This window comes from Homarus americanus, unplaced genomic scaffold, assembly GCF_018991925.1.
Source record: "Homarus americanus isolate GMGI-L3 unplaced genomic scaffold, GMGI_Hamer_2.0 scaffold45979, whole genome shotgun sequence".
NCBI lineage: Eukaryota > Metazoa > Arthropoda > Malacostraca > Decapoda > Nephropidae > Homarus > Homarus americanus.
The window spans coordinates 134,032-147,500 of NW_024713739.1; the positions used below are offsets into that span (position 1 = coordinate 134,032).

Consider the following 13,469-nt stretch of genomic DNA (forward strand, 5'->3'; position numbering starts at 1 on the left):
AGAGAGAGAGAGAGAATTATTATCGAAATTATCTGTATTTTTTGTAGAGAATAAAGAGAGCAAGAGAAATAATTATCTTTCAATATTGGTTAAATACCTCATTAGTAGGTCACAAAAGGTCAAAACTAACGGGGTTACGCAGTTACAATAGGTCAATAACGCCTAATAAAGAAGTCAAGACAGTCTAATAACGGGTTGGCATGTCAAAAATGTCTACTAACGAGGTCAAAACAGGTCAATAACGCCTAATAACGAGGTCAATAACGCTTAACAACGGGCTGGGAGGTCAAGAATGTCTACTAACAAGGTCACAACAGGTCAATAACGCCTAACAACGGGCTGGGAGGTCAAGAATGTCTACTAACGAGGTCACAACAGGTCAATAACGCCTAACAACGGGCTGGGAGGTCAAGAATGTCTACTAACGACGTCACAACAGGTCAATAACGCCTAACAACGGGCTGGGAGGTCAAGAATGTCTACTAACGAGGTCACAACAGGTCAATAACGCCTAACAACGGGCTGGGAGGTCAAGAATGTCTACTAACGAGGGGAGAAGCACCAACATCAGGTAACGAGACAGACATGACCAAGAGAGAAGGGAAAAAAAAAGTTGACCCGGCTCGTTGACTAGGGCACCAGTGACGGCCAGTTTTTCTCGCTGTCTCCTTCCGTACCAAAACAGCTGTGAAACCTTCCCCTCCACCCCCTCCACCTGACCCCTCCCTCCACCTGGCCCTCCCCTCCACCTGACCCTCCCCTCCACTTGACCCTCCCTCCACCTGACCCTCCCTCCACCCCTGACCCTCCCTCCCACTGACCCTCCCCTCCCACCTGACCCTCCCTCCACCTGACCCTCCCTCCACCTGACCCTCCCTCCACCTGACCCTCCCTCCACCTGACCCTCCCTCCACCTGACTATGTTTTGTCCCACCCTGTATTCATAATGAGGTGATTGATACTCACGCACACGATTATGTACACATGCCCAAGGTGATCACATGTACGTATATAGATGAAGTTAAGTTAGAAACAGATGCATTCTATATGTACACATGCCCAAGGTTGTGCGTACATATATAGGTTAAACAGACAGATAGATACACACACACACACACAGATGGTCACGCACACAGAAATATGTACACACACACACGCCGGCAGACCCATGCATATATGTACACACACACTAGTACAGAGATAAAAGGGCATATGTGTCAATACTCCAGTGTTGATATATTCAGAAGCATAAATACACATAACAAATATATAAACAAAGCAAAGGTATACACACACATGAACACACACACACACACACACACACGTACATATGATCACATACACGTACACATGATCACACACACAGATACACACATGCTAGCTGAGATGTAAACAGATAAACAAAAACACAAGAATGACCCGCACGTACATAATAAAACAAACACACACACACACACACACACACACACACACACACACACACACACACACACACTATAAACTGAAATCTCTAATTACCGGTTCAGAGACAACATGGAAAGAGAACAAGCTGGGGGCGCTCAAACATCAACACTGACGTCTACCGCACACGTCGGGAGGATGAGGGTATGAGGGTATGAGGGTATGAGGGTATGTGGGTATGTGGGTATGAGGGTATGTGGGTATGTGGGTATGTGGGTATGTGGGTATGTGGGTATGTGGGTATGAGGGTATGTGGGTATGTGGGTATGAGGGTATGTGGGTATGAGGGTATGTGGGTATGTGGGTATGTGGGTATGTGGGTATGAGAGCGTGATCCCAGAGGCCTGACAGCGCCCGAGGGAGACAAGAGACTAAATCATACTGAATCCTGCTTCTTTGGTACACACGAGGGGACAGCAATATGGCAGGGCTCTGTAATCATCATCCTTTTACAGCTGGGTGGATGGGAGATACCTTAGCCCCGTGGCATTAACCCTCAGGAGAAGAAGCTGTAACTGGTAAGGTCACTGTAACTGGTAAGGTCACTGTAACTGGTAAGGTCACTGTAACTGGTAAGGTCACTGTAACTGGTAAGGTCACTGTAACTGGTAAGGTCACTGTAACTGCTAAGGTCATTGTAACTGCTAAGGTCACTGTAACTGCTAAGGTCACTGTAACTGCTAAGGTCACTGTAGCTTCTCTTCTTAATGTCTCGACTGTTCCCACCTTCCCTAATTGAGCACGGGGGGAAGTGAAAGTAAGGGGGCAGTGGTGTGAACATAGGGTATAGAAACATCAAAAGAAAGATAAAAGTATAAGATAACCGGAGGAGAGAAAAACAGGTGTAAAAATAACAAGAAAATGCTAAAACAGGTGTAAAAAAACAAGAAAATGTTAAAACAGGTGTAAAAATAACAAGAAAATGTTAAAACAGGTGTAAAAAAACAAGAAAATGTTAAAACAGGTGTAAAAAAACAAGAAAATGTTAAACAGGTGTAAAAAAACAAGAAAATGTTAAAACAGGTGTAAAAAAAACAAGAAAATGTTAAAACAGGTGTAAAAAAACAAGAAAATGTTAAAACAGGTGTAAAAATAACAAGAAAATGTTAAAACAGGTGTAAAAAAACAAGAAAATGTTAAAACAGGTGTAAACAAAAGAAACACGTGTAATATAAGAGGTTAAAACAATAATCATGCCTTAGGGCTTTAATTCAACACTCTTCCTCTGATGCACGACCAAGAGCAGTTTCAGGTCTAAAGTTATTCATTATTACTTATAATTTTTTTATTGTGATAAGTGTGGTGATTGTGAGTTAAGTAATTGGAATATGTCTGGTAAGTGATCACGTGACGATGTAGACACCCCAGTTTATTTCATCCGATAGTTAAACACCTTTTGCTCAGCTAACTGAACCTAATCGAAACCTAACTTAACCTAACCTAATTTAACTTAAGCTATACGTAATTTAACCTAATCTAACTGAACCTAATCTAACCTAATCCAAAATTGCCTGAAGCAGAAAAGGTGTGTGTGTGTGTGTGTGTGTGTGTGTTCAGATGCAGCAGGCAGGTGAGGGCAGGCCAAGAGAGCGTAATTTGTGACCCGGCAGGTAAACACAGGTTACCTTCCCGCATATTAATTACCAAGTTAATACAATGGAAATAGTGAGCATAAGATATTGGTGTTTGACAATCATCCCTGAGTCTTCCAATTCCTCGCTGCTGTTTGTTTTGGAGGAGGAGAGAGTGTGTGTGTTTAAGGTCCTCCTCGAAATACATTATTACTCGAAAGCTGGATGCTAATTTATTCGTATACATATTAAGAGTTTTGTGTTGGAGGTTTGTCTGTCTGTCTGTCTGTCTGTCTGGCTGTCTGTATGTGTGTCTGTCTGGCTGTCTGTATGTGTGTGTGTGTGTCTGTCTGTCTGTCTGTCTGTCTGTCTGTCTGTTATATAGCGTACAGTATATATATATATATATATATATATATATATATATATATATATATAGTATATATATAGAAAGTATATATATATATATACATATATATATATATGTGAATGAACAGCCCAATCAATTGGCTGAGGGAAGCTTATAAAGAGTTAGAAGCCCTCTCTCCCTAACACATCCCTCTCGGCACTCTCCTCACCCTCCCCCTCACCCCACCCCCCTTACCTCCCGGATCGATAGCTCTTTACGTCCAGTTGTGGGAATCTGATTGGCTGGTGGAAATTGAGGAAGTACGTTAATTGGTTGGCCTATTGTTAGCGAGGTGTGGGGCGTCACTAAGACGAACCAGCCCACGTGCCTATGGTGATTCCCCTCCTTCCCCCTACACACAGACACACACGTACGTACACACACACACACACACACACACGTACACACACACCTGGTGAAGTACTTGGCTCTGTTTACATTGCGGCTCAACATGTAAACTAGTAAAAAAAAATGTGTATTTGTTGCATAAAACCACATTTACCTACAGAATAAGTGAGGGAAGTGTGAGGGAAGTGTGAGGGAAGTGTGAGGGAAGTGTGATTCGTTGCTATTAAAATTCTTTCCCGAGAGAGAGAGAGAGAGAGAGAGAGAGAGAGAGAGAGTGTCTGTGTCTATATGAACTCCACCTGTTATAAATTACCGTTCACCCTCTCTGTTGGGCAGCAGTAGCAAACACCTGTTAACGGGGGAACGGTTCTACTACGTACTACAAGGTTAACAAGAGTATCATTATCAAGGTAGGTCAAGTATAAGCCCTCCCTCGTTAACGCCTCGTTCCGGTACAGTGGGTGCGTGAGTCAGGGTGATAATTAGAGACAGGTAGTTCGTAATAACACCATAACACCATAACACAATAACACCGGTATAGAGAAGGTCACGTGATCACCTACCTGCCCTGGCCAACACAGGTATACATTGGTGGATATTTATGCATTTATGTATTCATTTTTTTGTGATATGAATGGAAAACAGGAATACATATACAAAATTATACATATACAGGTATTGAGGTAAATTGTCAAAAGGTAAGGTATGAATTTGATATACGTGACGCCAAGGTTGTGTTACCTGTTGTCGCGGCCATTAACAACCACCTACCTGTAATTATCTCCGTGACTCACCTGCCCAGAGTCTCTATCTAGATTAACGCATTTTGTTGCTATTGTTGTTGTTGTTGCTTAAAAAGTATTTACTGTTTATTGGGAACAAAATATTCGTACGTGTCTTTAGTAAATTTAAGGGAAAATTTATTGTCCATTTTTATGATATTAAAAAATTATTTTAATAATAATAATAATAATAATATTATTATCATTATTATTATTATTATTATTAATCATACACCTTGTTCAGTTACCTTTGACCAACACTATAACAACACCCTGACAATGACAACACCCTGACAATGACAACACCCTGACAATGACAACACCCTGACAATGACAACACCCTGACAATGACAGCACCCTGACAATGACAAATAACACTTGACACGATAAATAATAACTTGACAATGATAACACCGACAATAATGACAACACACCCTGACAATGACAACACCCTGACAATGACAACACCCTGACAATGACAACACCCTGACAATGACAACACCCTGACAATGACAGCACCCTGACAATGACAACACCCTGACAATGACAACACCCTGACAATGACAACACCCTGACAATGACAACACCCTGACAATGACAACACCCTGACAATGACAACACCCTGACAATGATAACACCATGACAATGACAACATCCTGACAATGACAACACCCTGACAATAACAACACCCTGACAATAACAACATCCCGACAATGACAACATCCTGACAATGACAACATCCTGACAATGACAATACCCTGACAATGATAACACCTGACAATGACAACACCCTGACAATGACAACACCCTGACAATGACAACACCCTGACAATGACAACACCCTGACAATGACAACACCCTAACAATAACAACACCCTGACAATGACAACACCTGACAATGACTGCACCCTGACAATGACAACACCCTGACAATAACAACACCCTGACAATGACAACACCCTGTTAATAACAACACCCTGACAACAACGCACGGCAATGACAACACCTGACAATGACAACACCCTGACAATGACACCCGACAATGACAACACCCTGACAATGACAACACCCTGACAATGACAACACCCTGACAATAACAACACCCTGACAATGACAACACCCTGACAATGACAACACCCTGACAATGACAACCCTGACAATGACAACACCTGACAAATAACAACACCCTGTCAATGACAACACCCTGACAATAACAACACCCTGTCAATACCCTGACAATGACAACACCCTGACAATGACAACACTGACAATGACAACACCCTGACAATGACAACACCCTGACAATAACACCCTGACAATGACAACACCTGACAATGACAACACCTGACAATGACAACACCCTGTTAATAACAACACCTGACAACAACACCCTGACAATGACAACACCTGACAATGACAACACCTGACAATAACAACACCCTGTCAATGACAACACCCTGACAATAACAACACCCTGTCAATGACAACACCCTGACAATGACAACACCTGACAATGACAACACCCTGACAATGACAACACTAACATGACAACACCCTGACAATAACAACACCTGACAATGACACCTGACAATAACAACACCCTGACAATAACAACACCTGACAATGACAACACCCACATCCAATGACAACACCCTGACAATGACAACACCCTGACAATGACAACACCCTGACAATGACAACACCCTGACAATGACAACACCCTGACAACACCCCGACCACCAACTCCTAGGAGGAAACTTTCATACTTACACACTTTTTCTTTTACCACTGTTAAATTTGTCTTCATTTTACTGTTATTCACTCAAGCTAATCGTTATATGACCTTTGACCTTTGAGTTGAATAGAAGGTAACTTTCAAGTATAAAACACGACTTAGGTGTGTAAAATTCCACAGTTTAATTCTCGGGTCACCTGAGGATTACCCCCACCCCTTCCCTCCCCTAAACCATTGCTTCTTCTATGTGATGCTTAAACACGTTTTTTGTATACAGGTGAATGGGGTTTGGTGTAGTTTGGTTAGGTCAGAATCTCGGTAGTTCATGAAGTATTATATAAGACTACAGTACATATATAAACCACTATACTACCTTTATAAAGATTTTAACCACCGAAATCCACCAAAAAAAAAAACATTAAAACTTCAGCCCCCTTCTCCAACAAAAAAATAAAAATAAATTAACAAACTCCCAAATGGTTTATAAATTATGTTAATACAACTCTGGGGAATATTGTATTAACTGTTATCTCTGTATATAGTTAAGGCCATAGTGACAAGCGAACGTTCTTTATGGGGGAAAAATATAAATAATAAAAAAAGAATAGTTCCAAATAATTTCCTTTTTATTTATTTATAATTTTTAGAAACGAGTCGAGAAATATTGTGTTGACTTTATCTTTTACGACTGAGTTTACGATGTTTAGTATTGTATGATGGTTAATGACAGTGCCAGGATTAATGACAGTGCCAGGATTAATGACAGTACCTTGGGATTAATGATAGTGCCAGGATTAATGACAGTGCCAGGATTAATGACAGTACCTTGGGTTGAATGATAGTGCCAGGATTAATGACAGTGCCAGGATTAATGACAGTACCTTGGGATTAATGACAGTGCCAGGATTAATGATAGTACCTTGGGATAAATGACAGTGCCAGGATTAATGACAGTGCCTTGGGATTGATGATAGTGCCAGGATTAATGACAGTGACAGTGTAATGATAGTGTCTTGGGATTAATGACAGTGTCTTGGGATTAATGACAGTGCTTTGGGGTTAATGATAGTGCCAGGATTAATGACAGTGCCTTGGGATTAATGATAGTGCCTTGGGATTAATGACAGTGCATTAGGATTAATGACAGTGCCTTAGGATTAATGACAGTGCCGATTAATGACAGTGATTAAGATTAATGACAGTGCCTTAGATTAATGACAGTACCTTGGGATTAATGATGTGCCAGGATTAATGACAGTGCCTAGGGATTAATGATAGTGCCAGGATTAATGACAATGCCTTGGGATTAATGAGTGCCAGGATTAATGACAGTGCCATGGTTAATGACAGTGCCTGTAATGACAGTGTCTTGGGATAATGATATGCCAGGATTGTGATGAAGTGCCAGGATTAATGACAGTGCCATGGTTACAGTGCCTTTGAAGTAATGGTGTCTTGGGATTAATGACAGTGCCTTGGGATTAATGACAGTGTTTGGGATTAATGACAGTGCCAGAATTAATGACAGTGCCAGGATTAAGGATTAAGTGCCAGGATTAATGGTGCAGGATTAATGACAGTGCCAGGATTAATGACAATAACACCGCCATCACACAAAAACAAACACCACCACCCACACAAACATCACCACCACACAAACACCACACACACAACACCACCACCACACAAACAACACCACCACACACAAACACCACCACACACAAAACACCACCACACAAACACCACCACCACACAAACAACACCACCACCACACAAACACCACCACCACACAAACAACACCACCACCACACAAACACCACCACCACACAAACACTCACACAAACACACACCACACAAACAAAACACCACCACACAAACACCACCACCACACAAACATCACCACCACACAAACATCACCAACACAAACACCACCACACAAACACTCACACAAACACCACCACCACACACACACACACAAACACCACCACCACACAACACCACCACCACACAAACACCACCACACACACCACCACCACACAAACACCACCACCACACAAATACCACCACACAAACACACCACCACACAAACATCACCACCACACAAACACCACCACCACACAAACACTCCACACAAACACCACCACCACACAAACATCACCACCACACAAACATTCACACAAACACAGGTAAGAAAGAGCCTTAGTGAGCGCCATAAGAGAGGTCGGTGGCGCTGCCGTCAGATGAAGGAACAAGATCTTGGCTGGAGATATCGGCCATCAGCTAGTAGCGTACAATTAAATATTCAATTAATATCAGCGGTTTGATGTCGCTGATTCTACCTATAATTTATGACGAACACTGAACTATTATTACCAGCCGCTGAGGATTCTTTTAAACCGAATTTAATAGTGGATTATACACCTGGTTCCTGGTATTGATCTTCAAATGTAAACAAAACCGCTCATTCACATCCCGTAAAATACTGACACCTGGGGAAAAAAATACCTGCTTTCACATGACTATATTTAACGCCTGGGATATAATCATTAAATCAATAAATATAGATAAATTAAAAAAAAATATTTATCATATAAAAAATATATTATTTCTTTTTCAAGGAAATTTATTTTAAACTAAAAGAGAATTTTTACTTTTCTTTTTTTACGCGGGTTATAAATGCAAATGTCCGCGTTATCTGCCTTCAGGATCAACGCTCGTTAATAATTACTGTTATTATAATGCGTTTAATGTTTCTAAATTACTGTACAGATAATTTAAGAGGAGTGAAAGAAAAACGTAAAAGAAGATATGAAAATGAGAAGGAAATACAATGAAACCTCGATTTAACGGACTATATAGGAAAGAAAATACGTCATATCCAGGGTCCGTTAGATGTGAAACCCCCATCTAACGAAACATAGTGATGAAAGTCCGTTATAGAGAGAGTCCGTTAAATATGAAACCCCATTAACGGATTATATGGGGAGAGAAGTCCGGTATATGGAGGTTTTTAGTGAATATGCATAGAAAGACAGACGGAAAATTGAGATGTTTTTAAATGGTTCCTTAAAATGTGCAATATACTGGGTGCCACACGGTGTAGTATACTGAGTGCCACACGGTGTAGTATACTGAGTGCCACACGGTGTAGTATACTGAGTGCCACACGGTGTAGTATACTGAGTGCCACACGGTGTAGTATACTGAGTGCCACACGGTGTAGTATACTGGGTGCCACACGGTGTAGTATACTGGGTGCCACACGGTGTAGTATACTGAGTGCCACACGGTGTAGTATACTGAGTGCCACACGGTGTAGTATACTGGGTGCCACACGGTGTAGTATACTGGGTGCCACACGGTGTAGTATACTGGGTGCCACACGGTGTAGTATACTGAGTGCCACACGGTGTAGTATACTGAGTGCCACACGGTGTAGTATACTGAGTGCCACACGGTGTAGTAAACTGGGTGCCACACGGTGTAGTATACTGGGTGCCACACGGTGTAGTATACTGGGTGCCACTAGCTGGTGTGCGTGACTGGCATCGTCAAATTAACTGTGAGACAAAGGGGTGAGAAATATGACGATACGTTGGTTGTTTGTGGACAGTCTCCCGTCAACCACAATCGGAGTAGGCTATGTCAACCATAATCTGGGAGTATGTCAACCACTATCTCGGAGTATGTCAACCACTATCTCGGAGTATGTCAACCATAATCTGGCAGTTTGTCAACCATAATCTGGGAGTATGTCAACCACTATCTCGGAGTATGTCAACCACTATCTCGGAGTATGTCAACCATAATCTGGCAGTTTGTCAACCATAATCTGGGAGTATGTCAACCACTATCTCGGAGTATGTCAACAACCACCACCGTCAGAAGTTGGTAGTATCACTCACCCGGTTCTTGATCTCAACGTGTATGGGTCCCGTTATGTTCTTACCAACTCTGGCGTCAACTATTTAATAAAAGTTGACCCAGGAACAGCGGGTTGGTGACTACACACGCCGCCCACGCCGCCCACACCGCCCACACCGCCCACACAGCTAAGTTCTCCTTGTCTCACTTTGGTTTTATTTATATTTCGGAATTTATGGGAATATTTAATGCCGGTGAGAAACATCAACATAAACTGATATTATTTCGTGAGTGATCTGTCTCAACCCCCTCCCCCCTCCCCCTCCCTTGGCACCCCTCAGTTACCCCCACAGTGTAGAGGCGAAGTTCTCCTGCCGACGTAAGATCAAGATCCTACCTGAAGAAGTCGCTCCTGCAGAAGAGTTTTCCCTCGCGGCTGAAGCACTTGTCGGTGAGGGCACAGCCGCAGTCGGCACAGCGCACACACTCAGCGTGCCACGTCCTGTCCAGCACCGTCAGAAGAAACTTGTCCATAATAGGTTTGTCGCAGCCGGCACAGCAAATGATCATGGTGGCGGGTCTGGGCGGCTCGTCAGGGAAGACTCAGGCCATCACACTCCGCCGCCTCCCTCCTGCCTGCCTGCTTGTGTCACGCACTCTGCGTCGCCTCCACTCTAAGCACGGCTCCGGCACTCGGCACCGTCTGGCACGACCCCTAACTTTACTGTGGTGTGAAGAGTACGACAGCGAGCATCACTGTGGTCGCGGGCACAGCGCGCGTCGCCTGGGGAAGAGGCCTCAACACCGCGCCGTCAGCCTCAGCGCCGGGTGTCGACTCGATCCCGTTCACATTAACACTAACACTAACCCACATAAGAGCCACGGCGCAGGCGGGAAGGGCGGAGCTGCGTCTTAAAACCCCGCCCTTGTTGCCATAACAACCACTCCCGCCGCACCGGCGTGCTGAAGGGCGGAGCTCCTGACGCTGAGACCAGAAGATCACGGTCATCCATTGGCTGAGCGGGTGCGGGCGGCGCTGAGTGGTGGAGGGCCGGGCGCGGCCTGACTGGCACGCTGTGCCACACTTGATGCGGAGGCGGCACCCAGCACAGCCACTGGAGGCTGATGTCATGGTCGCCACTGTGGATTCACCATGAATAAACAAATCTGCTCCTTCGATCAACAGAGCAACATGTATCACACCATGGACGATAATCCTGTGTAAGACTGAGTTGTCCCCCCCCCCCGTAATGTGAGACCCAACCCTGACCTCTGAGACCGGTGCCACCATGGAGGCTGCCTGGCCCCGGGATGCTCTCACCCTCGCCTCATAACCTTACCTCCTCTAGTTCTTTACTACCTCAGCCCTTTGACTGTGTACATAAGTGTAAAGTGCCTTAAGTAAAGTAACCCCGTGTACAATAAGTGCACTACAGTACAGGCCAGCGAGGGGAGGTTCACACACGTCGATGACTGCAGGTGGTCACAGTGTACACAACAATCATTACCATTTTTTGCATATAAGGCATAACCAACCAGGGGCGTTGAACATGTCCTGTACACGTTACTGTTGGCCACACACACACACACACACACACACACACACACACACACACACACACACACACACACACACACACACACACACACACACCATTATACATACTATAATTCCAGTATAAAAAGAAATAATAATATATCATTTAACACAATATAGCATCGTATAAGACCCGTAATATACTGAGATATATTCCGTATTATAAAAATGAACCTTCAATATACAATATGTTCCCTTCTGTTATATATTCGTGTCAAATGACCATAAATAATAGCTGCCAAATGACCTCTGACCTGGTAGTGAGGTGTACCAGGGGAATATACTTGACCCTGTTCCAAGAAGTGCCACGCAGAGGTCAATACTGAGTTAGGGACGAATTTGACAGGTGTGGGGTGTTGTGGATTTGTCACCTGAGTGGATGGACAGGTGTGGGGTGGATGGACAGGTGTGGGGTGGATTTGTCACCTGAGTGGATGGACAGGTGTGGCGTGGATTTGTCACCTGAGTGGATGGACAGGTATGGGGTGGATTTGTCACCTGAGTGGATGGACAGGTATGGGGTGGATTTGTCACCTGAGTGGATGGACAGGTGTGGCATGAATTCGAATTGAACTGGACTGAGCTGGGTTAGATTAGATAAGGTTAGGTTAGATTAGGTTAGATTAGGTTAGGTTAGGTTAGATTAGGTTAGATTAGGTTAGGTTGAAGTACTCATAGTCATCGCCATGAATATTCCAAATTAAAACCAACTTGGGATATTGATATTCAAATTGAGATTTTTTCTACGTTAAAAAGTTGAGATCAGTTGAGGCGAAGACAGTCAAAAGATGGGATTAGGTTAAGTTTTGGATAATGGGAATTCATATTGACTAAGTCTTGGACAATCAGAGGTTCGCTCAAGATGGTGAAAAAATTTGCATTCTCTAAATTTCTTTAAAACTGTTTGGATTCCTGGCAAATGATATTCTGTGCTTGGGTGGGAATTCAGTTTTAATTGTTTGGATTTTTCGTGTTTTGTAAGGCGATGACGTCACAGCGGATGGTGATGACGTCAGTGTAGATGGTGACGTCACAGTAAATGGTGACGTCACAGAAGTTGGCAGTGACGTCACGGTCTTTGGTGATAACAAACCAACAGGAAAGAATATGATTGGAAGAATGGTTATGACGTAAAGAAATTTACATGATTGGACGTAACGCTATGATTAGAGACATACCATTTTGAATCAAGAAACTAACTTAAGTCATGATTGGAGGAATAAACTACTCTGATTGGAATTTTAAAGATTGGAAGATTTGCTATGATTATGCAATATTGGTGAGGAAAAAGGCAAACTGCGGCAAAAAAGGCCAAACTGAGAGAGAGACAAAAGGCCAAAATGAGATCAAGATGAGACCTAAATGTGGGAGGAGTCGCCTACTACTACTACTACTACTACTACTACTACTACTACTACTACTATTACTACTACTACTACCGCCACCACCACCACCAACTACCACTATCACCACCATTACTTCCAACCGTCAACCAAAACAACAATAACTTAACAGCAACTAACATCATCTGTTCCATCCATCAGGGGGTCACAGCGGGGCAGTGGGGGGGTGGAGAGGGTGAGGATGAGGTAGGAGGAGGGAGGTGTTTATTAAGCTTGGGTGTTTATTGCTTGAAACATAATATACAGCCACACCATCACCAAAGTCACCTCACCACTCTACCCACATCACTGCCCCCCCC

At 43.3% G+C, this 13,469-nt stretch overlaps 1 protein-coding gene across 1 annotated transcript in view; it reads right to left on the reverse strand.

Annotated features, from left to right (window-relative positions):
- The window catches only part of LOC121874756 (LIM/homeobox protein Lhx1-like), a 125,662-nt gene extending 114,652 nt beyond the window's left edge, over window positions 1-11,010 (reverse strand). Inside the window, exon 1 of the mRNA XM_042379048.1 lies at window positions 10,568-11,010. Within this exon, the coding sequence (XP_042234982.1) occupies window positions 10,568-10,740 (173 nt within the window). The 5' untranslated portion in view covers window positions 10,741-11,010. The remainder of the gene's footprint in view (window positions 1-10,567) is intronic.
- Between the last annotated feature and the right edge of the window lie 2,459 nt (window positions 11,011-13,469).